The sequence below is a fragment of the Ranitomeya variabilis genome, chromosome 1 (assembly GCF_051348905.1).
Source record: "Ranitomeya variabilis isolate aRanVar5 chromosome 1, aRanVar5.hap1, whole genome shotgun sequence".
Lineage (NCBI taxonomy): Eukaryota > Metazoa > Chordata > Amphibia > Anura > Dendrobatidae > Ranitomeya > Ranitomeya variabilis.
In genome coordinates this window covers 706,266,407-706,291,734 of record NC_135232.1, presented here as the reverse complement: position 1 = coordinate 706,291,734, position 25,328 = coordinate 706,266,407, and the positions used below count along the sequence as shown (strand labels likewise).

General features: G+C 47.7%; 1 protein-coding gene across 2 annotated transcripts in view; it reads right to left on the bottom strand.

Moving 5' to 3' along the window:
• SETD3 (SET domain containing 3, actin N3(tau)-histidine methyltransferase) overlaps nucleotides 1–25,270 on the bottom strand; it is a 55,740-nt gene extending 30,470 nt beyond the window's left edge. The window contains exons 1-5 of one of the 2 annotated variants that reach the window (XM_077267352.1): nucleotides 25,183–25,270; nucleotides 22,306–22,347; nucleotides 21,950–22,064; nucleotides 20,330–20,422; nucleotides 20,009–20,160 (exon numbers count right to left, since the gene is read on the bottom strand). In XM_077267352.1, coding sequence (XP_077123467.1) covers nucleotides 20,009–20,160; nucleotides 20,330–20,422; nucleotides 21,950–22,052 — 348 coding nt within the window. In that variant the 5' untranslated portion in view covers nucleotides 22,053–22,064; nucleotides 22,306–22,347; nucleotides 25,183–25,270. Of the gene's footprint in view, nucleotides 1–20,008; nucleotides 20,161–20,329; nucleotides 20,423–21,949; nucleotides 22,065–22,305; nucleotides 22,348–25,062 lie in introns of both variants that reach the window. The other variant, XM_077267351.1, reaches the window with a different exon arrangement.
• Between the last annotated feature and the right edge of the window lie 58 nt (nucleotides 25,271–25,328).

Genomic DNA, 25,328 nt, shown 5'->3' with positions numbered 1-25,328 from the left:
GGCTCCGGCGTCCTTTGTCTGCCTTGTTGAGGGCAGAGCAAAGTACTGCAGTGCGCAGGCGCCGGGAAAGGTCAAAGAGGCCCAGCACCTGCGCACTGCAGTACTTTGCTCTGCCACTCGGTCCCAACCCCACATATAAGGCAAAAAATCCCACTTATTAAACCTGACAGGGCACACCTGTGAAGTGAAAACCATTCCCGGTGACTACCTCTTGAAGCTCATCAAGAGAATGCCAAGAGTGTGCAAAGCAGTCATCAAAGCAAAAGGTGGCTACTTTGAAGAACCTAGAATATAAGACATAACAAAAAAGTGTGAAACAACTGAAATTAAGTATATAATTCCACATGTGTTAATTCATAGTTTTGATGCCTTCAGTGTGAATGTACAATTTTCATAGTCATGAAAATACAGAAAACTCTTTAAATGAGAAGGCGTGTCCAAACTTTTGGTCTGTACTATATTATATCTATCTATAAACTTTTTTTCACAAAAAATTTACTTCAGACCCAATTTGTTTTACTTTACCAAGGGTAACAGGAGATATTGGACCCCAAAAGTTGTTGTGCAATTTGTCCTGAGTATGCTGATACCCCATATGTGGGGGACTTTTCAATGCAAAATTGGTTGGAATTGAGATTGGATGCCATGTCGCGTTTGCAGAGCCCCTGATGTGCCTAAACAGTAGAAACCCCCCCAAGTGACCTCATTTTGGAAACTAGACCCCCTAAGGAACTTATTTAGATGTGTGGTGAGGACTTTGAACCCCCAAGTGTTTCAATAAAGTTTATAATTCAGAGTCGTGAAAATAAAAAAATCATTTTTTTATTTTTTTCCACACAAAAATGAATTTTAAGCCCCAATTTTGTATTTTCACAAGGGAAACAGGAGAAATTGGACCCCAGAAGTTGTTGTCCAATATGTCCCGAGTACGCTGATACCCCATATGTGGGAGAACACTACTGTTTGGGCACACGTCGGGACTCGGAAGGGAAGTAGTGACATTTTTGAATACAGACTTTGATGGAGTGGTCTGCGGGCGTCATGTTGCATTTGCAGAGCCCCTGATGTGCCTAAACAGTAGAAACACCCCACAAGTGACATCATTTTGGAAACTAGACCCCACAAGGAACTTAAGTGTTTCACTAAAGTTTATAACGCAGAGCCGTGAAAATAAAAAATTTTCCCACAGAAATTATATTTTAGCCCCCAAATTTTTATTTTCACAAGGGTAACATGAGAAATTGGACCACAAAAGTTGTTGTCCAATTTGTCCCGAGTACGCTGATGCCCCATATGTGTGGGTAAACCACTGTGTGTGCACGGCAGAGCTCGGAAGAGAAGGAGTGCCGTTTGATTTTTCAATGCAAAATTGGCTGGAATTTAGATCAGACGCCATGTCACGTTTGCAGAGCCACTGATGTGCCTTAACAGTGGAAATCCCCCCAATTCTGACTCCAACCCTAACCCCAACACTCCCCAACCCAATCCACCCTCATTACCCCTAACACACCCCTATCCCTAATCCCAACTGTAAACGGAATCCCAACCCTAACCCTAACTTTAGCCCAAACCCTAACCCTAACTTTAGCCCTAATCCTAACAGGAAAATTGAAATAAATATATTTTATTATTTTTTCCCTAACTAAGGGGGTGATAAAGGGGGGTTTGATTTACTAAATATAGTGGGTTTTTATAGCGGTTTTTTATGTTTGGCAGTTGTCACACGCTAAGAGACGCTTTTTATTGCAAAAAAAAGTTTTTGCATCACCACATTTTGGGAGCTATTATTTTTCCATATTTTGGTCCACAGAGTCATGTGAGGTCTTGTTTTTTGCGGGACGAGTTGACGTTTTTATTGGTACCATTTTTGGGCACATGACATTTTTAGATCGCTTTCTATTACGATTTTTGGGAGGCAGGATGAACAAAACCAGCAATTCATATTTTTTTTTGGGTGGGGCATTTATACCATTCCACGTTTGGTAAAATTGATAAAGCAGTTTTATTCTACGGGTCATTACGATTATAGCGATAACTCATTTATATCTTTTTTAGATTTTGGCACTTTTATACAATAAAAACTATTTTGTATAAAAAAAAAATTATTGTTTTTGCATCCCTTTATTCTAACAGCTATAACTTTTTTATTTTTTCGCTGATCACGCTGTATGGCAGCTCGTTTTTGGCGGGACAAGATGGTGTTTTCAGCGGTACCATGTTTATTTATATCCGTCTTTTTGATCGCATGTTATTCCACTTTTTGTTCGGCGGTATGATAAAGCATTGTTTTTTGCTTTTTTTTTTTTACGGTGCTCACTGAAGGGGTTAACTAGTGAGACAGTTTTATAGGTTGGGTCGTTACGGACGCGGCCATACTAAATGTGTACTTTTATTGGTTTTTTTTATTTACATAAAGCAATGTATTTATTGGAACAAATTTTTTTTTTTCTTTATTTAGGAATTTTTTTTTTTTAAAAAAGGAGATTTTTGTGTACTCACCGTAAAATCTCTTTCTCTTAGCCTCTAATTGGGGGACACAGGACCATGGGTGTTATGCTGCTGTCCACTAGGAGGCGACACTATGCATAATCTGAAAAAGATTAACTGTGGCTCCTCCTGTGCAGTATACACCCCTGGACGGCATCAGACTTCTCCAGTTTTGTGCAAAAGCAGTAGGAGGAACGTAACATGAATAACATAATTATGCCTGTAAGAAGGCAACTATGTACGAGCTCAAGAAACAATATGAGAACTCAACAGTTACAACAGCCCGGAAAGGGCAACAGGGTGGGAGCTGTGTCCCCCAATTAGAGGCTAAGAGAAAGAGATTTTACGGTGAGTACACAAAAATCTCCTTTACGCTGTCGCCTCATTGGGGGACACAGGACCATGGGACGTCCTAAAGCAGTCCCTGGGTGGGAAGCAATGGACGAATAATGTGCAGACAGGCCCGTACACTTAGGGCACCGCCGCCTGCAGGACACGTCTACCCAGGCTCGCGTCCGCTGAGGACTGGGTATGAACCCTGTAGTGTTTAGTAAACGTGTGTAAGCTAGTCCAAGTGGCCGCCTTACACACTTGTTGTGCCGAAGCCTGGTGCCGAATGGCCCAGGAGGCCCCTACCGCCCGTGTAGAGTGTGCCGTAATACCGGCTGGAAGAGGAGAATTCTTAAGGCGGTACGCCTCTTGTATGGTGGATTTGATCCACCTGGCAAGAGTAGCTTTGGAAGCTGGCATACCCTTGTGGCTGCCTTCCGGAAGGAGGAAAAGGGAATCAGACCTCCGGAAGGACGCAGTCCTAGACACGTATATACACAAAGCCCTGACAAGGTCAAGCGTATGCAGAGCCTTCTCCACTCCATGAACCGGAACCGGACAAAGGGATGGTAGTGAAATTTCCTCATTGAGGTGGAAGTCGGACACAACCTTCGGGAGGAAGGATGGGACCGTACGAAGAACTACCTTGTCCTGGTGAAATGCCAGGAAAGGCCGTCTGCAGGAGAGTGCTGTCAGTTCAGACACCCTGCGTAGCGAGGTGATTGCCACCAGGAAAACCACCTTCTGGGAAAGAAGGCGGAGCGGGACCTCCTTAAGAGGTTCGAAGGGTGGTTCCTGCAATGCTGTCAGGACCAGGTTGAGGTCCCACGTTTCTAGTGGTCGTCTGTAGGGGGGAACCAATCGGGAAACCCCCTGAAGGAAAGTCCTTACTTGCGGCTTGGTAGCAATGCGCTTTTGGAAAAGCACTGAGAGGGCTGACACCTGGCTCTTAAGCGAGCCCAATGACAGCCTGGCCTCCAGACCCGATTGGAGAAAACCAAGTACTTTGGGTATGGAATAAGGGAGTGGGATCTGGCCACGAGATTCGCACCAGGTAAAGAAAGCTTTCCAGGTACGGTAATAAATCTTGGCAGAGGCTGGTTTCCGTGCTCTGATCATGGTTCCAATGACATCTGCCGAGAGCCCTGCCTGGGTTAGAACCCAGGTCTCAAGGGCCACGCCGTCAAATTGAGAGCCCCTGAGTTCTGGTGGTAGAACGGCCCTTGTGATAGAAGATCGTGGCGGTCGGGGAGACGCCAAGGGGCGTCTGCTGAGTTGTACGATGTCGGCGTACCATGTGCGTCTGGGCCAGTCCGGTGCAATGAGGATGGTTGGAACTCCCTCTTGTTTGATCTTCCTCACCACTCTGGATATCAGGGGGAGAGGTGGAAAAATGTACAGAAGCTGGAACTGGGTCCAGTCCTGAACCAGAGCGTCTGCTCCGAGCGACCGCGGATCGTGTGTTCTGGCAATGAAGTTGGAGACCTTGGCATTGAAATGGGATGCCATTAGGTCCACATCCGGGGTCCCCCAGCGGAGACAGATCTGTTGAAAAATTTCGGGATGGAGAGACCACTCTCCCGAGTCTATTCCTTGTCGGCTGAGGAAGTCTGCTTCCCAGTTGTCCACACCCAGGATGTGGACCGCCGAAAGAACCGACCCTGTGTCCTCCGCCCAGCGGAGGATATGTGACACTTCCCGCATCGCCTGGGTACTGCGGGTCCCCCCTTGATGATTCACATATGCCACAGCCGTGGCATTGTCTGACTGTATCCTGATGTGAGAGGCTGCCAGTAAGTGATGGAAGGCCCTCAATGCCAGTAGGATGGCACGAATTTCCAGGATGTTGATGGGCATGGTCGCTTCCGCTGGGGACCACTTGCCCTGTGCCCTGTGGTGTAGGTGCACCGCACCCCAACCCGTCAGGCTCGCGTCGGTGGTCAGGACCTTCCATTGACCTGAGAGAAAGGATTTCCCCTTTGCTAGCGAGGTTGGCTTGAGCCACCAGTGCAGGGACCTCCTGGTTGACGACGTTAGCTGGAACTCCCTGTCGAGAGAAAAGGGATTCCTGTCCCAGGACTTGAGAATGGCTAGTTGGAGAGGTCTGAGGTGAAACTGGGCAAATGGGACAGCTTCTATTGCCGCTGCCATCTTGCCGAGGACTCTCATGGCAAACCGGAGAGATCGAGGGGGTTTGCGGAGGAGGGTGCGAACTGCTAGTCGGAGAGCCAGTGCCTTGTCCTTGGGAAGGAGCACTAGACCCCTGGAGGTGTTGAATAACATTCCCAGGAAGGTCAGGGACTGACTCGGGGTTGGTGATGACTTTTGTAGGTTGATTAACCAGCCCATGCGACTGAGAGTATCGGTTGTGATTGAGACGCTGAGCTCGCAGTCCTTGAAGGTGGGAGCCTTGATGAGTAGATCGTCCAGGTATGGAACGACTACTATGCCTCTGGAGTGCAGGACGTCCATGGTGGCTGCCATGACCTTGGTGAACACTCTGGGAGCCGTGGCGAGTCCAAAGGGGAGAGCCACGAATTGGTAGTGGTCCTGGCCTATTGCGAACCTGAGAAACCTCTGATGGGCAGGTGCAATGGGTATATGCAGGTATGCGTCTTGTATGTCTATGGAGGCGAGATATTCTCCCTTCTCCATGGACGCAATGATGGACCGAAGGGACTCCATGCGGAAATGACGGACCCGTACATGTTTGTTGAGCTGTTTTAGGTCTAGTATGGGCCGTACGCTGCCTCCTTTCTTGGGAACTACGAACAGATTGGAGTAGAACCCTCGGAAGCGGTCGGTCGTGGGTACCGGTACTATGACTCCTGATTGACAAAGCGAGGAGACCGCTTGGTGGTAGGCTCGAGCCTTGGCTGGCGGTTTTGGGGGGACAGAGAGGAAAAACCGGTCCGGTGGGTTGGAGGTGAAGTCTATTTTGTATCCGGAAGACACTAGTTCCGTGACCCACCTGTCTTCTGTAATAGGCAGCCAGACTTGATGAAAGAGCAAAAGTCGGCCGCCTACTGGTGTGGTGTCTTCCGGAGTCCGTGAGTCATGAGGAGGAGAAAGTCTGAGATTTTCCTCCTCTGGGCTTAGACTGGCCTGCTTTTGACTGCCAGGTCTTGTCCGACCTTTGCGTCGATCGTGAGTTGTCCCTGCGTGGGGAACGGTTACGATTTTGTACTGGACGTGAGACGGACCAGCCGGAGGAATTCCGAAAGGATCGGAATCGAGTTTGGTTACGCTTCTTCTAAGTGCATTTAGGTTTCAGTTGGGGAAGAGAAGTACTCTTACCCCCTGTGGCGTTGGATATCATAGTGTCCAACTGTTCACCGAAAAGTCTCCCACTGAGGTAGGGGAGGTGCGTGAGGGACTTCTTTGAGGCTGCGTCCGCTTTCCATTCCCGCAGCCAGAGGATACGCCGAATCGTGATGGCGTTTGATGCTATCCCCGCGACTCCCCTTGCTGAATCCAGAGCTGCATGGAGCATGTAATCTGCTACAACAGCAATTTGAACCGCTTGGTCCGACAGTTCAGGAGCGGATGCTTGGAAGGCTTGTAAATTGTTTGCCCAGGCCAGGATGGCCTTGGCAGCCCAAACTGAGGCGAACGCGGGAGCCAGGGATGCCCCTGCTGCCTCGAAAATTGAACGAGCCATGCGTTCTACCTGCCGGTCTGCTGCGTCCCTTAGGGTTGAGCTATCTGGCAGTGAAAGGAGGGTCTGTGCTGCTAGCCTGGAGACTGGGGGATCCACTTCAGGTGGATCTGTCCATTCCTTGGTGTCCTTCTGTGGGAAGGGGTACCTCGCGCCTCCAGATATTTGCGATTAGCGAATTTTTTCTCAGGCTGTGAGAGCTGTTTTTTAAGGATCACCTTAAACTCTGGATGGTTAGAGAAAACCTTAGGCGGCTTCAGAGGTCCTTCAAAGGAAATCTGATGTTCTGGGGCCTCTGGTGGCGGATCAGAAATGTCCAGCACCTGATGGATGGACGATATTATGTCCTCAACTAGCGCTGTATTGCTAGGAGGGATTGGGATCAGGGACCCCTCCGTTTCTCTGTCTGAGTCAGAGTCGCAGATGCCTTCCGAATCCTGTGTATCACTGAGGCGTCCCCTGCTGGGTGAGCTGGGGAGGAGGCCTTCTCTGGTTGGGGATTGCGGAGATCTGCATTGTCTGTCCCTGGAATGGGACGGTCTAGATGACCTGGAGCAATGGTGTCTCTCCCTAGAGGGGGATGACCGTGTGCTATGGGATGACGCAGATGGACTTGATCTATGGATCCGCTTGCGTCGTGACCTAGACGTGGATGTGCCAGGGTCATCTTGTTCCTGAGTCAAGCTCTCCCTTTGCTGGGTAACGGTCATAGCCAGGGAATGACCCTGCAGAGCCTGAAGCAATGTGGAAGTTAGGTTATCTATAGACTGCGTCATAGATTGCGATATCTGAGTAGCCCATTCCGGTGTGGCATTAGACACCGAGGCATTGGCAGGGGCTTCTTGAGGCTGTGACACAGTAGTTTGTATACAGTTCTGACAATGCGGGTACGTGCTACTACTGGGGAGAGCGGTCCCGCAGGCTGTGCAGAATGCATAATAGCACTTCTGCCTGGTTCTCTTAGACCTTGAGCCCTGCATAATGCACAAAGTGCAGAAGTGCTGCCAGCAGATGGACCTTACAGGGGTAGAGAACCTACAGGGGAGCCTTATAGGTAATATGGATTCACAGCTGAGTAAAGATAACCCAGCTGTGATCTTACCCCACCAGTGTACCCCTAGGTCCAGCGCCGAAAATCCACAGTCCTGTGCCCCCCGGAGACTGGCTGCCTGGTCCTGGTCCTGCAGACCGGGAGATGCAGGGTTAATCTGCAGCCGAAAATGGCTGCAGAGACAGAGGAGAGAGGAGGAGAAGGGGGCGGAGAGCTGGAAAAAGGCGGCAAGGCTATAAAAAACCCGCCCTTTCTGTCTCGATCCGCCCCTTGTATGACACTGTAGAGTGTCATATTTGTCACCCGGGGGGCGGGCCGGGGGGGCGGAGAGGAGGCTGCTGCTTCAGCTAGGCCGAAGCCGGGGCCTAAATTAGATGCCTGAGGCCCAGAAGGGCTCCAGGCCGGCGCGAAAGTCCGGGAGGGGGTCGGATCTGAACCGGACCCCTCCGGATTTGAAGGCAGGATGGCGGTGGGGCTATAAGCGGAAGGGGGAGCCCGGCTGGGGTCCCCCTGAGGCAGTATAGAGCTGGTGCTGCCGCAGAGACAGGGACGCAGGGAGCCCTGTGTCTGTATGTGCCATGCCTGCCTGCACTCCCCCCGGCCCCAACAGGAGCCCACAGCTGGGCTGGGGTCCCTGGATGCAGGCGCAGTATGCTGGCCCATTGCTGGGAGCTGTAGGATGCTGCCTGTACAGGCCCTACCTGAGGTGTCTCAACCTAATACCCCCAGAGGGGGATAGGGAGGGTGCTTTTGTCACACCTTAAGGGGCCTTTATCCTCGCCTCGACCTCAACCCAGAAACCAAAAGGAATTGGGGAAGGAGGGGGGTCTCGACTTCGAACCAACACTGTTGTGAATTTGGATTCTGGGCTCCCCCGGTGGCTACTGGTGGAATTGAACTGGTGTCTTCATCTTCTCTGTTCACCTGTTCCCATCAAGATGTGGGAGTCGCTATATAACCTTGCTGCTCTGTTAGTTGCTTGCCGGTCATCAATGTTATCAGAAGCCTCTCTGTGCTTGTTCCTGCTCCTAGACAACTACTAGATAAGTTGGACTCTTGTCCATGTTTGTTTTTGCATTTTGTTCCAGTTCACAGCTGTAGTTTCGTTACTGTGTCTGGAAAGCTCTTGTGAACGGGAATTGCCACTCTGGTGTTGTGAGTTAATGCCAGAGTTTTAAAGTAATTTCTGGATGGCGTTTTTGATAGGGTTTTCAGCTGACCATGAAAGTGTCCTTTCTGTCTTCTGCTATGTAGTAAGTGGACCTCAAATTTGCTAAACCTATTTTCATACTACGTTTGTTATTTCATCTCAACTCACCGCCAATACATGTGGGGGGCCTCTGTCTCCTTTCGGGGTATTTCTCTAGAGGTGAGCTAGGACTAATATTTTCCTCTGCTAGCTTTATTTAGTCCTCCGGCTGGGCTGGGCATCTAGAATCAACGTAGGCATGCTACCCGGCCACTGCTAGTTGTGCGTTAGGTTTAGTTCATGGTCAGCTCAGTTCCCATCTTCCAAGAGCTAGTTCCTATATATGCTTATGCTATGTTCTCTTGCCATTGAGATCATGACAGTTTGACCGGCCCGCAAAGTGTTAATTGTTTGGGCTGAAGCAGGAGAAAAAGAAGTGTTGAAGGGAAATTTTTTTTTTTTTCCCCTCAGAGTTTTGCTGCTTAGCCCTTAATTGCTGTCTAGCTGCTTCTTACCTCCTCTTAACCCTTGAATGGCTCTGTGTCCACCTGTTTGTAATGGATCTTCAGAGTGTAACTGCAGGTTTGAATAATCTCGCCACGAAGGTACAAAATTTGCAAGATTTTGTTTGTCATGCACCTGTATCTGAGCCGAGAATTCCTTTGCCGGAATTTTTCTCGGGGAATAGATCCGGGTTTCAGAATTTTCGAAATAATTGCAAATTATTTTTGTCTCTGAAATCTCGCTCTGCCGGAGACCCTGCACAGCAGGTCAGGATTGTGATTTCCTTGCTCCGGGGCGACCCTCAAGACTGGGCTTTTTCATTGACACCAGGGGATCCTGCGTTGCTCAATGTGGATGCGTTTTTTCTGGCCTTGGGGTTGCTTTATGACGAACCTCATTTGGAGCTTCAGGCAGAAAAAACTTTGATTTCCCTATCTCAGGGGCAAGATGAAGCGGAAATTTACTGCCAAAGATTCCGTAAATGGTCTGTGCTTACTCAGTGGAATGAGTGCGCCCTGGCGGCGATTTTCAGAGAGGGTCTCTCTGATGCCATTAAGGATGTTATGGTGGGGTTCCCTGTGCCTACGGGTCTGAATGAGTCCATGACAATGGCTATTCAGATCGATAGGCGTTTGCGGGAGCGCAAACCAGTGCACCATCTGGCGGTGTCCACTGAGAAGTCGCCAGAGAGTATGCAGTGTGATAGAATTCTGTCCCGAAGCGAGCGGCAGAATTTTAGACGGAAAAATGGGTTGTGTTTCTATTGTGGTGATTCTACTCATGTTATATCAGCATGCTCTAAGCGCACTAAAAAGCTTGGTAAATCTGTTTCCATTTGCACCTTACCGTCTAAATTTATTCTATCTGTGACCCTGATTTGCTCTTTGTCATCTATTACCACGGACGCCTATGTCGACTCTGGCGCCGCTTTGAGTCTTATGGATTGGTCCTTTGCCAAAAGCTGTGGGTATGATTTAGAGCCTTTGGAGACTCCTATTCCTCTGAAGGGGATTGACTCCACCCCATTGGCTAATAATAAACCACAATGCTGGACACAAGTAACTATGCGTATTAATCCGGATCACCAGGAGATTATTCGCTTTCTGGTGCTGTATAATCTACATGATGATTTGGTGCTAGGATTGCCTTGGCTGCAATCTCACAACCCAGTCCTCGACTGGAGAGCTATGTCTGTGTTGAGCTGGGGATGTAAGGGGGCTCATGGGGATGTACCTGTGGTTTCCATTTCATCATCCATTCCCTCTGAAATTCCTGAGTTCCTGTCTGACTATCGTGACGTCTTTGAAGAATCCAAGCTTGGTTCGTTACCTCCGCACCGAGAGTGCGATTGTGCCATAGATTTAATCCCGGGTAGTAAATACCCAAAGGGTCGTTTATTTAATCTGTCTGTGCCTGAACATGCTGCTATGCGAGAATATATAAAGGAGTCCTTGGAAAAGGGACATATTCGTCCATCGTCATCTCCCTTAGGAGCCGGTTTTTTCTTTGTGTTAAAAAAAAGACGGCTCTTTGAGACCATGTATTGATTATCGGCTTTTGAATAAAATCACTGTTAAATATCAATACCCATTGCCGTTGCTACTGATTTGTTTGCTCGCATAAAGGGGGCCAAGTGGTTCTCTAAGATTGACCTTCGTGGGGCGTATAATTTGGTGCGAATCAGGCAGGGGGATGAGTGGAAAACCGCATTTAATACGCCCGAGGGCCACTTTGAGTATTTAGTGATGCCTTTTGGTCTTTCTAATGCTCCGTCAGTTTTCCAGTCCTTTATGCATGATATTTTTCGCGATTATTTGGTTAAATTTATGATTGTGTATCTGGATGATATTCTGATTTTTTCGGATGACTGGGACTCTCATGTCCAGCAAGTCAGGAGGGTTTTTCAGGTTTTGCGGTCTAATTCTTTGTGTGTGAAGGGTTCGAAGTGTGTTTTTGGGGTACAGAGGATTTCCTTTTTGGGATATATTTTTTCCCCCTCTTCCATTGAAATGGATCCTGTCAAGGTTCAAGCTATTTGTGATTGGACGCAGCCCTCTTCTCTTAAGAGTCTTCAGAAATTTTTGGGCTTTGCTAACTTTTATCGTCGATTTATTGCTGGTTTTTCGGATATTGCTAAGCCATTGACCGATTTGACTAAGAAGGGTGCTGATGTTGCTGATTGGTCCCCTGATGCTGTGGAGGCCTTTCGGGAGCTTAAGCGCCGTTTTTCCTCTGCCCCTGTGTTGCGTCAGCCTGATGTTGCTTTACCTTTTCAGGTTGAGGTCGACGCTTCTGAGATCGGAGCTGGGGCAGTGTTGTCGCAGAAAAGTTCTGACTGCTCCGTGATGAGGCCTTGTGCCTTCTTTTCCCGTAAATTTTCGCCCGCTGAGCGGAATTATGATGTTGGGAATCGGGAGCTTTTGGCCATGAAGTGGGCTTTTGAGGAGTGGCGCCATTGGCTTGAGGGGGCCAGACATCAGGTGGTGGTATTGACTGACCACAAAAATTTGATTTATCTTGAGACCGCCAGGCGCCTGAATCCTAGACAGGCGCGCTGGTCATTATTTTTCTCTCGGTTTAATTTTGTGGTGTCATACCTACCGGGTTCTAAGAATGTTAAGGCGGATGCCCTTTCTAGGAGTTTTGAGCCTGACTCGCCTGGTAACTCTGAGCCCACAGGTATCCTTAAGGATGGAGTGGTATTGTCAGCCGTTTCTCCAGACCTGCGGCGGGCCTTGCAGGAGTTTCAGGCGGAGAGACCTGATCGTTGCCCACCTGATAAACTGTTTGTTCCTGATGATTGGACCAATAGAGTCATCTCTGAGGTTCATTCTTCTGCGTTGGCAGGTCATCCTGGCATTTTTGGTACCAGGGATTTGGTGGCAAGGTCCTTCTGGTGGCCTTCCCTGTCACGAGATGTGCGAGGCTTTGTGCAGTCTTGTGACGTTTGTGCTCGGGCCAAGCCTTGTTGTTCTCGGGCTAGTGGATTATTGTTGCCCTTGCCTATTCCTAAGAGGCCTTGGACGCACATCTCGATGGATTTTATTTCAGATCTGCCTGTTTCTCAGAAGATGTCTGTCATCTGGGTGGTGTGTGACCGTTTTTCTAAGATGGTCCATTTGGTTCCTCTGCCCAAGTTACCTTCTTCTTCCGAGTTGGTTCCTCTGTTTTTTCAAAATGTTGTTCGTTTGCATGGTATTCCTGAGAATATCGTTTCTGACAGAGGGACCCAATTCGTGTCTAGATTTTGGCGGGCATTCTGTGCTAGGATGGGCATAGATTTATCTTTTTCGTCCGCTTTCCATCCTCAGACGAATGGCCAGACCGAGCGGATTAATCAGACCCTGGAGACATATCTGAGGTGTTTTGTGTCTGCTGACCAGGATGATTGGGTTGCTTTTTTGCCATTGGCGGAGTTCGCTCTCAATAATCGGGCCAGCTCTGCCACTTTGGTGTCCCCGTTTTTCTGTAATTCGGGGTTTCATCCTCGATTTTCCTCTGGTCAGGTGGAATCTTCGGATTGTCCTGGAGTGGATGCTGTGGTGGAGAGATTGCATCAGATCTGGGGGCAGGTGGTGGACAATTTGAGGTTGTCCCAGGAGAAGACTCAGCTTTTTGCCAACCGCCACCGTCGTGTTGGTCCTCGGCTTTCTGTTGGGGATTTGGTGTGGTTGTCTTCTCGTTTTGTCCCTATGAGGGTCTCTTCTCCTAAGTTTAAGCCTCGGTTTATCGGCCCGTATAAGATATTGGAGATTCTTAACCCTGTTTCCTTCCGTTTGGACCTCCCTGCATCCTTTTCTATTCATAACGTTTTTCATCGGTCATTATTGCGCAGGTATGAGGTACCGGTTGTGCCTTCCGTTGAGCCTCCTGCTCCGGTGTTGGTTGAGGGTGAGTTGGAGTACGTTGTGGAGAAAATCTTGGACTCTCGTGTTTCCAGACGGAGACTCCAGTATCTGGTCAAGTGGAAGGGATACGGCCAGGAGGATAATTCTTGGGTGAATGCATCTGATGTTCATGCCTCCGATCTGGTTCGTGCCTTTCATAGGGCCCATCCTGATCGCCCTGGTGGTTCTGGTGAGGGTTCGGTGCCCCCTCCTTGAGGGGGGGGTACTGTTGTGAATTTGGATTCTAGGCTCCCCCGGTGGCTACTGGTGGAATTGAACTGGTGTCTTCATCTTCTCTGTTCACCTGTTCCCATCAAGATGTGGGAGTCGCTATATAACCTTGCTGCTCTATTAGTTGCTTGCCGGTCATCAATGTTATCAGAAGCCTCTCTGTGCTTGTTCCTGCTCCTAGACAACTACTAGATAAGTTGGACTCTTGTCCATGTTTGTTTTTGCATTTTGTTCCAGTTCACAGCTGTAGTTTCGTTACTGTGTCTGGAAAGCTCTTGTGAACGGGAATTGCCACTCTGGTGTTGTGAGTTAATGCCAGAGTTTTAAAGTAATTTCTGGATGGTGTTTTTGATAGGGTTTTCAGCTGACCATGAAAGTGTCCTTTCTGTCTTCTGCTATGTAGTAAGTGGACCTCAAATTTGCTAAACCTATTTTCATACTACGTTTGTTATTTCATCTCAACTCACCGCCAATACATGTGGGGGGCCTCTGTCTCCTTTCGGGGTATTTCTCTAGAGGTGAGCTAGGACTAATATTTTCCTCTGCTAGCTTTATTTAGTCCTCCGGCTGGGCTGGGCATCTAGAATCAACGTAGGCATGCTACCCGGCCACTGCTAGTTGTGCGTTAGGTTTAGTTCATGGTCAGCTCAGTTCCCATCTTCCAAGAGCTAGTTCCTATATATGCTTATGCTATGTTCTCTTGCCATTGAGATCATGACACAACACCCGAGGGGCTGGGGAAGGAGCAGCATGGGGAATAGCCATCTCAACTTCAACTGGGCACCCCATAATAGGGGGCCGAGGAAGGAGCCATGCCGGGAGTCTCACAGGAGACCCTCTTTTCTTCATCTGTAATCCCGTCGGAAAACGGGAAACGGAGTAAAACGGAGTAAAAATCTTTAGGTGTGCCTCCTTTGCGACACTAAGCAAAAACTGGAGAAGGCTGATGCCGTCCAGGGGTGTATACTGCACAGGAGGAGCCACAGTTAATCTTTTTCAGATTATGCATAGTGTCGCCTCCTAGTGGACAGCAGCATAACACCCATGGTCCTGTGTCCCCCAATGAGGCGACAGAGTAATATATTTTTACACAGTATAATTTTTTTTTTTTTTTACATCGACCCAGGGTGGGACATCACTGTATAAAGTCAGATAGCTGATCTGACACTTTGCACAGCACTGTGTCAGATCAGCGTAATGACAGGCAGTGAAGGAGGCTTCTCAGGTCCTGCTCTCAGCAGGCACGGAGAAGCCACCTCCCTGCAGGACCCCGCGGCCATCTTGAATCCAGGGGTCTGCAGGCAGGGAGATCCTCGCTTTGTTCTGAAGGTCTGAAGGAAGCACGCAGGGAGCCCCCTCCCTGCGCGATACTTCTCTTTGCCACCGGAACGCTGCAATTTTGTTTGATTGCAGTATTCCGGGGGTTAAAGTGCCGGGAGCGGTCCGTGACAGCTCCTGGCACTTAGTGCCGGGTGTCAGCTGTGAGAATCAGTTGGCACCCGGCCGTGATCGGCCACACTCCCCCCGTGAGCGCAGCTGATCGCACGTGACGTACTATTCCGTCCATGGGAATTAAGTCCCAGGTCACATGGACGGAATAGTTTGTCGGATAACAGAAAGGGGTTAAAAGGACTTTTTTCTGGGTGTATGTTTTCTTAAAATGTGACTATGGGGTTAGTAATGGGGACGTCTTATTGGCGCATCTCCATTACTAACCTCAGGGCTTGATGTCACCTGACGGTGTTATTAACCCCCCAACTGTTAGCCCACTTGCCACCGCTACAGGGCAAGTGGGAATAGTGAGGCTAAGTGCCAGAATTGGCGCATCTTAGAGATGCGACTTTTATGGGGCGGCTGAGAGCTGATGTTTTTAGCCTGGGGGGGCAGTATACATGGCCCCAAGGCTATTAATGCCAGCCCGCAGCAGTCAGAATAGCCTTTGCTGATTATTAATTATAGTGGGACCCCACTTAATTTTTTTGGGGGGTCCCCCATTTTAATAGCCAGTAAAGGCTAAGTATACAGTTGTGAGCTGATATTAATAGTCTGGGAAGCTCCATGGGTATTACCGCCTTCCCAGGCTATAAACATCTGTCCCCAGTCGTCAGCTTTCCCCCTGCCGGTTACGAAAATTGAGCGGGAGTCCGCTATTTTTTTCTGAAAAATAATCTTTTATTAATTAAATACATGTACAGTAATTTGCACACACACACTGTACTAATTATATTTGTCACTAACATCTATATACAGTGGGGAAAAAGTATTTAGTCAGCCACCAATTCTGCAAGTTGTCCCACTTGAAAAGATGAGAGAGGCCTGTAATTGACATCATAGGTAGACCATAACTATGAGAGTCAAAATTGAGAAAACAAATCCAGAAAATCACCTTGTCCGATTTGGCAAGATTTATTTTGCAAATTATGGTGGAAAATAAGTATTTGGTCACCTAAAAACATGCAAGATTTCTGGCTCTCACAGACCTGTAACTTCTTCTTTAAGGGGCTCCTCTGTCCTCCACTCATATTTACAGTAATGACACCTGTTTGAACTTGTTAGCAGTATAAAATACACCTGTCCACAACCTCAAAACAGGCACACTCCAAACTCCACTATGGTGAAGACCAAAGAGCTGTCGAAGGACACCAGAAACAAAATTGTAGCCTTGTACCAGGCTGGGAAGACTGAATCTGCAATAGGCAAGCAGCTTGGTGTGATGAAATCAACTGTGGGAGCAATAATAAGAAAATGGAAGACATACAAGACCACTGATAATCTCCCCATGCAAAATCTAACCCTTGGGGGTCAAAGCGATCACAAGAACGGTGAGCAAAAATCCCAGCACCACACGGGGGGACCTAGTGAATGACATGCATAGAGCTGGGACCACCTTAACTAAGGCAACCATCAGTAACACACTACGCCGCCAGGGACTCAGATCCTGCAGTGTCAGATATGTCCTCCTGCTTAAGCCAATACATGTCCGGGCCCGTCTGAAGTTTGGTAGAGAGCATTTGGATTATCCAGAAGAATATTGGGAGTATGTCATATGGTCTGATGAAACCAAAGTAGAACTGTTTGGTAGTAACAAAAGTTGTGTTTAGAGGAGACAGAATGCGGAGTTGCATCCAAAGAACACCATACCAATTGTGAAGCATGGGGGTGGCAACATCATGCTTTGGGGCTGTTTCTCTGCAAAGGGACCAGGACGACTGATCCGTGTACATGAAAGAATGAATGGGGCCATGTGTCGTGAGATTTTGAGTGCAAACCTCCTTCCATCAGCAAGGGCATTATAGATGAAACGTGGATGGGTCTTTCAGCATTATAATGATCCCAAGCACACCGCCAGGGCAACAAAGGAGTGGCTTCGTAAGAAGCATATGGAGGTCCTGGAGTGGCCTAGCCAGTCTCTATCCAGTCTCCAGATCACAACCCCACAGAAAACCTTTGGAGGGAGTTGAAAGTCCGTGTTGTCCAGCGACAGGCCCAAAACATCACTGCTCTATAGGAGATCTGCATGGAAGAATGGGCCAACATACCACCAACAGTGTATGCCAAAGTATTGAGATGAACTTTTGTTAATGACCAAATACTTATTTTCCACCATAATTTGCAAAATAAATCTTGCCAAATCAGACAACGTGATTTTCTGGATTTGTTTTCTCATTTTGAGGCTGCCGTCACACTAGCAGTATTTGGTCAGTATCTTACATCAGTATCTGTAAGCCAAAACCAGGAGTGGGTGATAAATACAGAAGTGGTGCATATGTTTCTATTATACTTTTCCTCTAATTGTTCCACTCCTGGTCTTGGCTTACAAATACTGATGTAAAATACTGACCAAATACTGATAGTGTGACGGCAGCCTGACTCTCATAGTTGTGGCCTACCTATGATGTAAATTACAGGCCTCTCTCATCTTTTTAAGTGGGAGAACTTGCACAATTGGTGGCTGACTAAATACTTAATTTCCCCACTGTATCTACCTATTCTGTTTGTATTTACTGTATGCAATCCACCTCTTCTATCCTGTCGGCTCCTGCAGTGATTTTACAGAACACGGCAGATTATGTGCCGGCTTTTCTTGTATCTATCAATGCAATATAAATACATACATGTGTGTGTCTCACTAACACACATACATACAATACACACACATATATACATACACTCGCACCATGGAAAAGCCGGCATTTCATGTGCTGCATACAGTACACTGACAGGTTTGAATAGAATAATAGAATAGATATATACATAGAATACATAGGTATATAGATGTCAGTGACACAGATATATTTTGTGAAAAAAAGTTAAAATATATTATATGCATATATATTACAGTACAGACCAAAAGTTTGGACACACCTTCTCATTTAAAGATTTTTCTGTATTTTCATGACTATGAAAACTGTAAATTCATACTGAAGGCATCAAAACTATGAATTAACACATGTGGAATTATGTACTTAACAAAAAAGTGTGAAACTACTGAAATTATGTCTTATATTCTAGGTTCTTCAAAGTAGCCACCTTTTGCTTTGATGACTGCTTTGCACACTCTTGGCATTCTCTCGATGAGCTTCAAGAGGTAGTCACCAGTAATGGTTTTCACGTCACAGGTGTGCCCTGTCAGGTTTAATAAGTGGGATTTCTTGCCTTATAAATGGTGTTGGGACCAGCAGTTGTGTTGTGCAGAAGTCTGGTAGATACACAGCTCATAGTCCTACTGAATAGACTGTTAGAATTTGTATTATGGCAAGAAAAAAGCAGCTAAGTAAAGAAAAACGAGTGGCCATCATTACTTTAAGAAATGAGGGACAGTCAGTCTGAAAAATTGGGAAAACTTTGAAAGTGTCCCCAAGTGCAATGGCAAAAACCATCAAGCGCTACAAAGAAACTGGCTCACATGGGGACCGCCCCAGGAAAGGAAGACCAAGAGTCACCTCTGCTTCTGAAGATAAGTTTATCCGAGTCACCAGCCTCAGAAATCGCAGGTTAATAGCAGCTCAGATTAGAGACCAGGTCAATGCCACACAGAGTTCTAGCAGCAGACACATCTCTACAACAACTGTTAAGCAGGAGACTTTGTGCAGCAGGCCTTCATGGTAAAATAGCTGCTAGGAAACCACTGCTAAGGACAGGCAACAAGCAGAAGAGACTTGTTTGGGCTAAAGAACACAAGGAATGGACATTAGACCAGTGGAAATCTGTGCTCTGGTCTGATGAGTCCAAATTTGAGATCTTTGGTTCCAACCACCGTGTCTTTGTGCGACGCAGAAAAGGTGAACGGATGGACTCTACATGCCTGGTTCCCACCGTGAAGCATGGAGGAGGAGGTGTGATGTGTGGGGCTGCTTTGCTGGTGACACTGTTGGGGATTTATTCAAAATTGAAGGCATACTGAACCAGCATGGCTACCACAGCATCTTGCAGCGGCATGCTATTCCATCCGGTTTGCGTTTAGTTGGACCATCATTTATTTTTCAACAGGACAATGACCCCAAACACACCTCCAGGCTGTGTAAAGGCTATTTGACCAAGAAGGAGAGTGATGGGGTGCTACGCCAGATGACCTGGCCTCCACAGTCACCAGACCTGAACCCAATCGAGATGGTTTGGGGTGAGCTAGACCGCAGAGTGAAGGCAAAAGGGCCAACAAGTGCTAAGCATCTCTGGGAACTCCTTCAAGATTGTTGGAAGACCATTCCCGGTGACTACCTCTTGAAGCTCATCACGAGAATGGCAAGAGTGTGCAAAGCAGTCATCAAAGCAAAAGGTGGCTACTTTGAAGAACCTAGAATATAAGACATAACAAAAAAGTGTGAAACAACTGAAATTAAGTATATAATTCCACAGAGCATTCCATGAGAAGGTGTGTCCAAACTTTTGGTCTGTACTGTACATACATACACACACACATACATATATTTATATATATGTGTGTGTTGTGAAGAATATTTCCTTTGAAAACGATGTGTAAATGACAGAACAGCTGTATGTAAAAGCTCATGTTAAAATCAATTTCAATCGCAATACATACGGATGTTCCGTTTAAAGATTGCATAACACTTGCCCATTTTTTCAGTCCGGGTATCGGAACTTTTTTTTCATACATATGGACATGAGCCCCAAGACAGATAATACAGTGGAGATTCCGGGAGTCATACCCCCCACTGATCAGACATCAACAGTCTATCTTGTGGGCAAGTCATTAGTAAGCTGATTCTCCAGGAATCAAACCCACAACCCCTATCTTGGCAGGCACGAGCTAGAGCTATGAGCCACAAACTGAACTGACCGGGTCAATGTAGGCTGTGGCTCAAAGCTTTAGCTACTACCTGCACAGATAGAGGTTATGGGTTTGATTCGCAGGAGACCAGATGTCAAGAGAAAGTAATTTCTGAATGTGTCCAGCTAAGAGGAGAATGATTGCAGCCCCCCAGTACATCCACAGATAAGATCAGGAATATTGAGATCTAACATGCACAATCCTTGTCTCCCCTGATGTCAGACATTGCTGATCACACTTATTATAGGCGGGATCCACTACCACGTATAGCCATCATAATAAAGTTGGAGTCCAGACCCGGCGACACCTACCCCTCTATTACCGCCATATGTCTCAGGACATGGGGGATCTCTGTGCAGGGTAATTACTGGGCTACACTTACCTTTATGTCTTGTGTCGCTTTCAATCCAAAACCCTCATTGGGGAATTCGCTCAGTACAAAGCCCTCGGTTGAGGCGCCGTTTTCTTTTGCCCATTGGATCAGTTCAGGAAAATAATCTTCCCTTTTGCCATCAAAGACGACAGATAAACCTGCTGTGATTAGAAGAGGCCATGAGGGGGAATCAGCTCTGGATCTGATCTCATGCTGCTCTAGGTACATTATATGCTGCTACATCAGAAAATATTACAGAGCGAGACGCTCAAAAGCCTCCTGGATGAGACATGTGCAGACGTAAGGTGGCTGTTCAGCGCATCTGCTGACCTTTCTGCTTCTTGCGAATCCTCTCGACCAGTCCCCGGATCTGCACATATTCTTCCCACTCTCTCCCTGGTGCGGAGCTGGGGTTACTGCACTCTGCCAGAACACAAGGGCCACGATAAGCATCAAGAACTGAAACCTTTATGTGTCTAACAATATTACACACCACAGCTGTACTCTATAGAGGAGCAAACAGATTCACAGGACCCCGATCCCGTGGCCAGGTCAGAATTCTGTGGACGCTGCATGGGAACCCTGCAAATCAGCTCACAAATGCAGTCATCTGCAGCTATTCTTTACATCAGCAGGCCTGCAGCAACATCATGTGTCAGTCTGCAGTGGCCACAGAATACTGACCTGGCCACCACAGGACCAGGGTCCTGCAGAAAGATTCACTCATCTCTAGTACCAGCTATTCTTCTGCTGCAGTCACTGTGTACATACATTACTGATCCTGAGTTACATCCTGTATTATACCCCAGAGCTGCACTCACTATTCTGCTGGTGCACTCACTGTGTACATACATTACTGATCCAGAGTTACATCCTGTATTATACCCCAGAGCTGCACTCACTATTCTGCTGGTGCACTCACTGTGTACATACATTACTGATCCAGAGTTACATCCTGTATTATACCCCAGAGCTGCACTCACTATTCTGCTGGTGCACTCACTGTGTACATACATTACTGATCCTGAGTTACATCCTGTATTATACTCCAGAGCTGCACTCACTATTCTACTGCTGCAGTCACTGTGTACATACATTACATTACTGATCCTGAGTTACATCCTGTATTATACTCCAGAGCTGCACTCACTATTCTTCTGCTGCAGTCACTGTGTACATACATTACTGATCCTGAGTTACATCCTGTACTATACTCCAGAGCTGCACTCACTATTCTGCTGGTGCAGTCACTGTGTACATACATTATATTAATGATCATGAGTTACATCCTGTATTATACTCCAGAGCTGCACTCACTATACTGCTGGTGCAGTCACTGTGTACATACATTACATTAATGATCATGAGTTACATCCTGTATTATACCCCAGAGCTGCACTCACTATTCTGCTGATGCAGTCACTGTGTACATACATTACAGTACTGATCCTGTATTATACCCCAGAGCTGCACTCACTATTCTGCTGGTGCAGTCACTGTGTACATACATTACATTACTGATCCTGTACTGATCCTGAGTTACATCCTGTATTATATCCCAGAGCTGCACTCACTATTCTGCTGGTGGAGTCACTGTGTACATACATTACTGATCCTGAGTTATATCCTGTATTACACTCCAGAGCTGCACTCACTATTCTGCTGGTGCAGTCACTGTGTACATACATTACATTAGTGATCATGAGTTACATCCTGTATTACACTCCAGTGCTGCCCTCACTATTCTGCTGGTGCAGTCACCGTGTACATACATTACATTACTGATCCTGAGTTACCTCCTGTATTATACCCCAGAGCTGCACTCACTATTCTGTTGGTACATACATTACATCTTCATTGTTAGGATATGGGGGTCCCGGCAATCACCTCTTCCCCCTCATGACAGCACATTATTTTCTTCCCGCTCTGGACAGACCGTTTCTTACTTACTCTGCAGTAAGTCACTGATCAGGTTCATCATCTCTTTTGGGGACACAGCTGCTGTGGCTCCGCCCCCCGACTTCTGGGTTTTCACTCGGCTTTTCTTCCCCATTTTGGGTTCGCTCTGCAATAAATTAGCACAGAACTAAATTGTTTTCCATTTAAGGAAGGAGGCGATTTCTATAAGCTGCCCCTCGCTGACGGGTGCGCAGGTCCCCTGAGGGCGGGCACTGACATGTAGTGGGGTTACTTTCCTAGGGGACCACATATCCTACTTAAAGGTATGTACTCTTATAACCAAGGCGTTTTCCCAGCATTATCCCTCTAAAGCATCTAAAATACAAAATCCCTTTTCACCACATTACCTTTATTTCCTATGGAGCCTCTTAAAAGAAATTCAGGTGCACCTGGAAAACCAATAAAACTTCAGTATATTAGCAGGATAAGTGGAGAATGATCATGAAGATGTAAACGGCCCGCACCCGCTCGTATCTAATGTGTAGCTTGGGCCTTACAAGTAATACAGTGCACCCCTATGCTTTACACTGCAGCGCTCCCTCTCCAGGCAGGAGGCTCACCGCCAGCACAACCTCAACCTGAACTACAAGCATGTGAACCGGCAGTGAGAAAAAGGAGAATATTGGGCAATGAGCTTGGGTAAAGGATGGAGCCTGGATTATCTGCGTCTGTTCTGGAAATGCAAAAATCGTCATGTAAAAGGGAAAAAAAAACACTACCAGCAGAAGAATCCAGTATCATTTCAGCCTGGAAAAGCATAATTATTGTGTCACTGGCGCCATGGTAACAGAAGAAAGGGACTATTTAAATATCACGAGCGATTGCAGCACAAAAACGGGGATCGGCCATCACATTACTTTCTACGGGTGACGCAGGGCCCCGCACTACTACTCCGGACAGATGGCGATGACAGAAGTCGGACCCCCGGTGGTCTGTAGCCCATGCAATTCCAACTCTGGGAATATCCCCTTAGCTAAAGGTTCTGGCTTCACTAATATCACTTGTGGTGCTGCAGAGGCTTGTTATCAGGTCAGACATTGACGTATAGGGTAGATTCCTCCACTAGGTGGCACATCATGGGGGTGGGTTCTTTCTGGCATAGAGCATATTTTTGCCCCCATGAAGCCTCCATACTTAAAAGGCTGTATAAGGGGTATTCATCAGGATAAGGTTAGACTGTTGTGTGGGTCCCACTGCTAAGACCCCCAACCAGGAACAGCGCCATCCTCTGTGCAAGAGTCAGACAGCAGTGCAGCGCCATCTCTGCCTCGCTGTGCAGCGCCATCTCTGCCTCGCTGTGCAGCGCCATCTCTGCCTCGCTGTGCAGCGCCATCTCTGCCTCGCTGTGCAGCGCCATCTCTGCCTCGCTGTGCAGCGCCATCTCTGCCTCGCTGTGCAGCTGCTTCTTCCTCCTCCCTCTCCCCATTCCTTACACTTCTGGGCAATGTTATCCAACTAAGTGCCAAAAGTTGGTCTCCTCTCTAAGCAGATTTTATGGCACATGCAGGGGGGCAAACTAAACACATTTAATTTAGGATCAGAAAACTTTTGAAACTGGGCTTCATTTCACATTTTGCACCATTTGGTTTCCACGAGTTACCTGAGAATCAGTCAGTGAGATGGTTCCTATGAGGAGATGGTGCCCCTCTTATCTGTCTTTTGCTAAAATCCTGTCAGCTTTTTAATGACCAAAGACCACATCAAAGAAGAGATGAAGATTGACCTGGTCATAAATCACCCGAGAGGAGCTCAGAAAAACACAGCTATAGAAATCACAGACTTTCAAAACAAGTGCAAGCTCCCTGACAAGCCTCTCAGTCAACTCTTTCTGCAGCCAGCATTGTGCAAGGAAACAAAGAGCATGTAAAAGCCAGTGAGTGGAGAAGTAAGTAAGAGAGAGAACGTCTTGTACTGTCGCTATCAGGACCAGATCACTTATTGGCAGCCAGGGGGCTTTTGATCCTCTATTTCATACATTGTACTGTCCTCTGTTATTCTGCATGGAAACTGAAGCTGATCACTGGGAGATGCCCCTTCACTTGTCTGCCTGGACAATGTAAAGCTCGCACCCCCAACTGGTAACGCTCAGCTGCCACTATACATTTCCAGGAGGAATAACAGAGGATTAACAAAGTCCTACAAAAAAAAAAAAAAAAAAGTGATTCGGACTGGTTCACAGAGACCAGGCGTGCTGGAATATCTGACCAATCCTCTATGTTCACACACAGGTCCAGGCTGCCTGCAGCTCGGCATTATGCAATGACTGACAGCAGCGGTACCGACCTCTGACCCCATTGATCACAACTCTGACAGTCATCTGCCCATACAGATGTGTTTATACGGTGACTCAAGGCCATCATAGCATATAAGAAATGAGCTAATGTGCAGAGCAGTGGGACTACAACCTCAGCACTTCCTGTGAGTGGGCAACTACAAATCCCAGCATGCACTGACAGCCGCCAGCTCTAGACTAGTTGTCTCTAACAGCTGGGGAACTACAACCCCCAGCATGCACTGACAGCCGCCGGCTCCAGACTAGTTGTCTCTAACAGCTGGGAGCATGCACTGACAGCCGAGGCTCTAGACTACTTGTCTCTAAAGGCTGGGGAACTACAACCCCCAGCATGCACTGACAGCCGCCGGCTCTAGACTAGTTGTCTCTAAAGGCTGGGGAACTACAACCCCCAGCAGGTCTTCAGCGTTAAATCAGTGGTGTCCAACCGGTGGCTCTTCAACTGATGTCAGACTATCACTCCCAGCATGCCCTGATATATTCGAGAACAACCTTTCTAGGCATGCTGGGAGTTATAGTTTCCCAGCCGCTGAAGAGCCCCAGATCGGGGAGCACTGGCTGCACCATGAGGGGCCATTAGCACAGACCACCAGTAAATAGCCGCTATACATCCTCCCGGCCCACCGGACACGGATGTCACAGCAATGAATGGGCAGGAGACAGACATCTCCCACTGGCTTCTATGGGAAACTCGTGTGCACAGCAGGGGGCGCTCCTGAGCCAGGGGCTGAGTGCGAGCTCCTGGGTCTATTCCGCAGTGCGCAGGACGTGCAGTGTAAACGGAGCGGGCGGGAGAGCAGCCAGCACTCACCACCCGCGTCCCCCCGGTCACCCGCCACACAGCGGCCTGCACCCGTCACCGGCTGGGGAGAATCAGCCGCAGAGCGCCGGAGAGATGGAGAGAGAGGAACCCAGCACAACCAACCCTCACCCCGACAGCGCCCAGCATCACTCTGCAGCGATTGGTCAGCGGGAGACCTATGAAGCCTATGATTGGTTACATCACCCGCCTATCACTCACACCCTACAGGCTGAACATAGTACATCAGTCACGTTCGGTTGTTAGTGCAACATCGC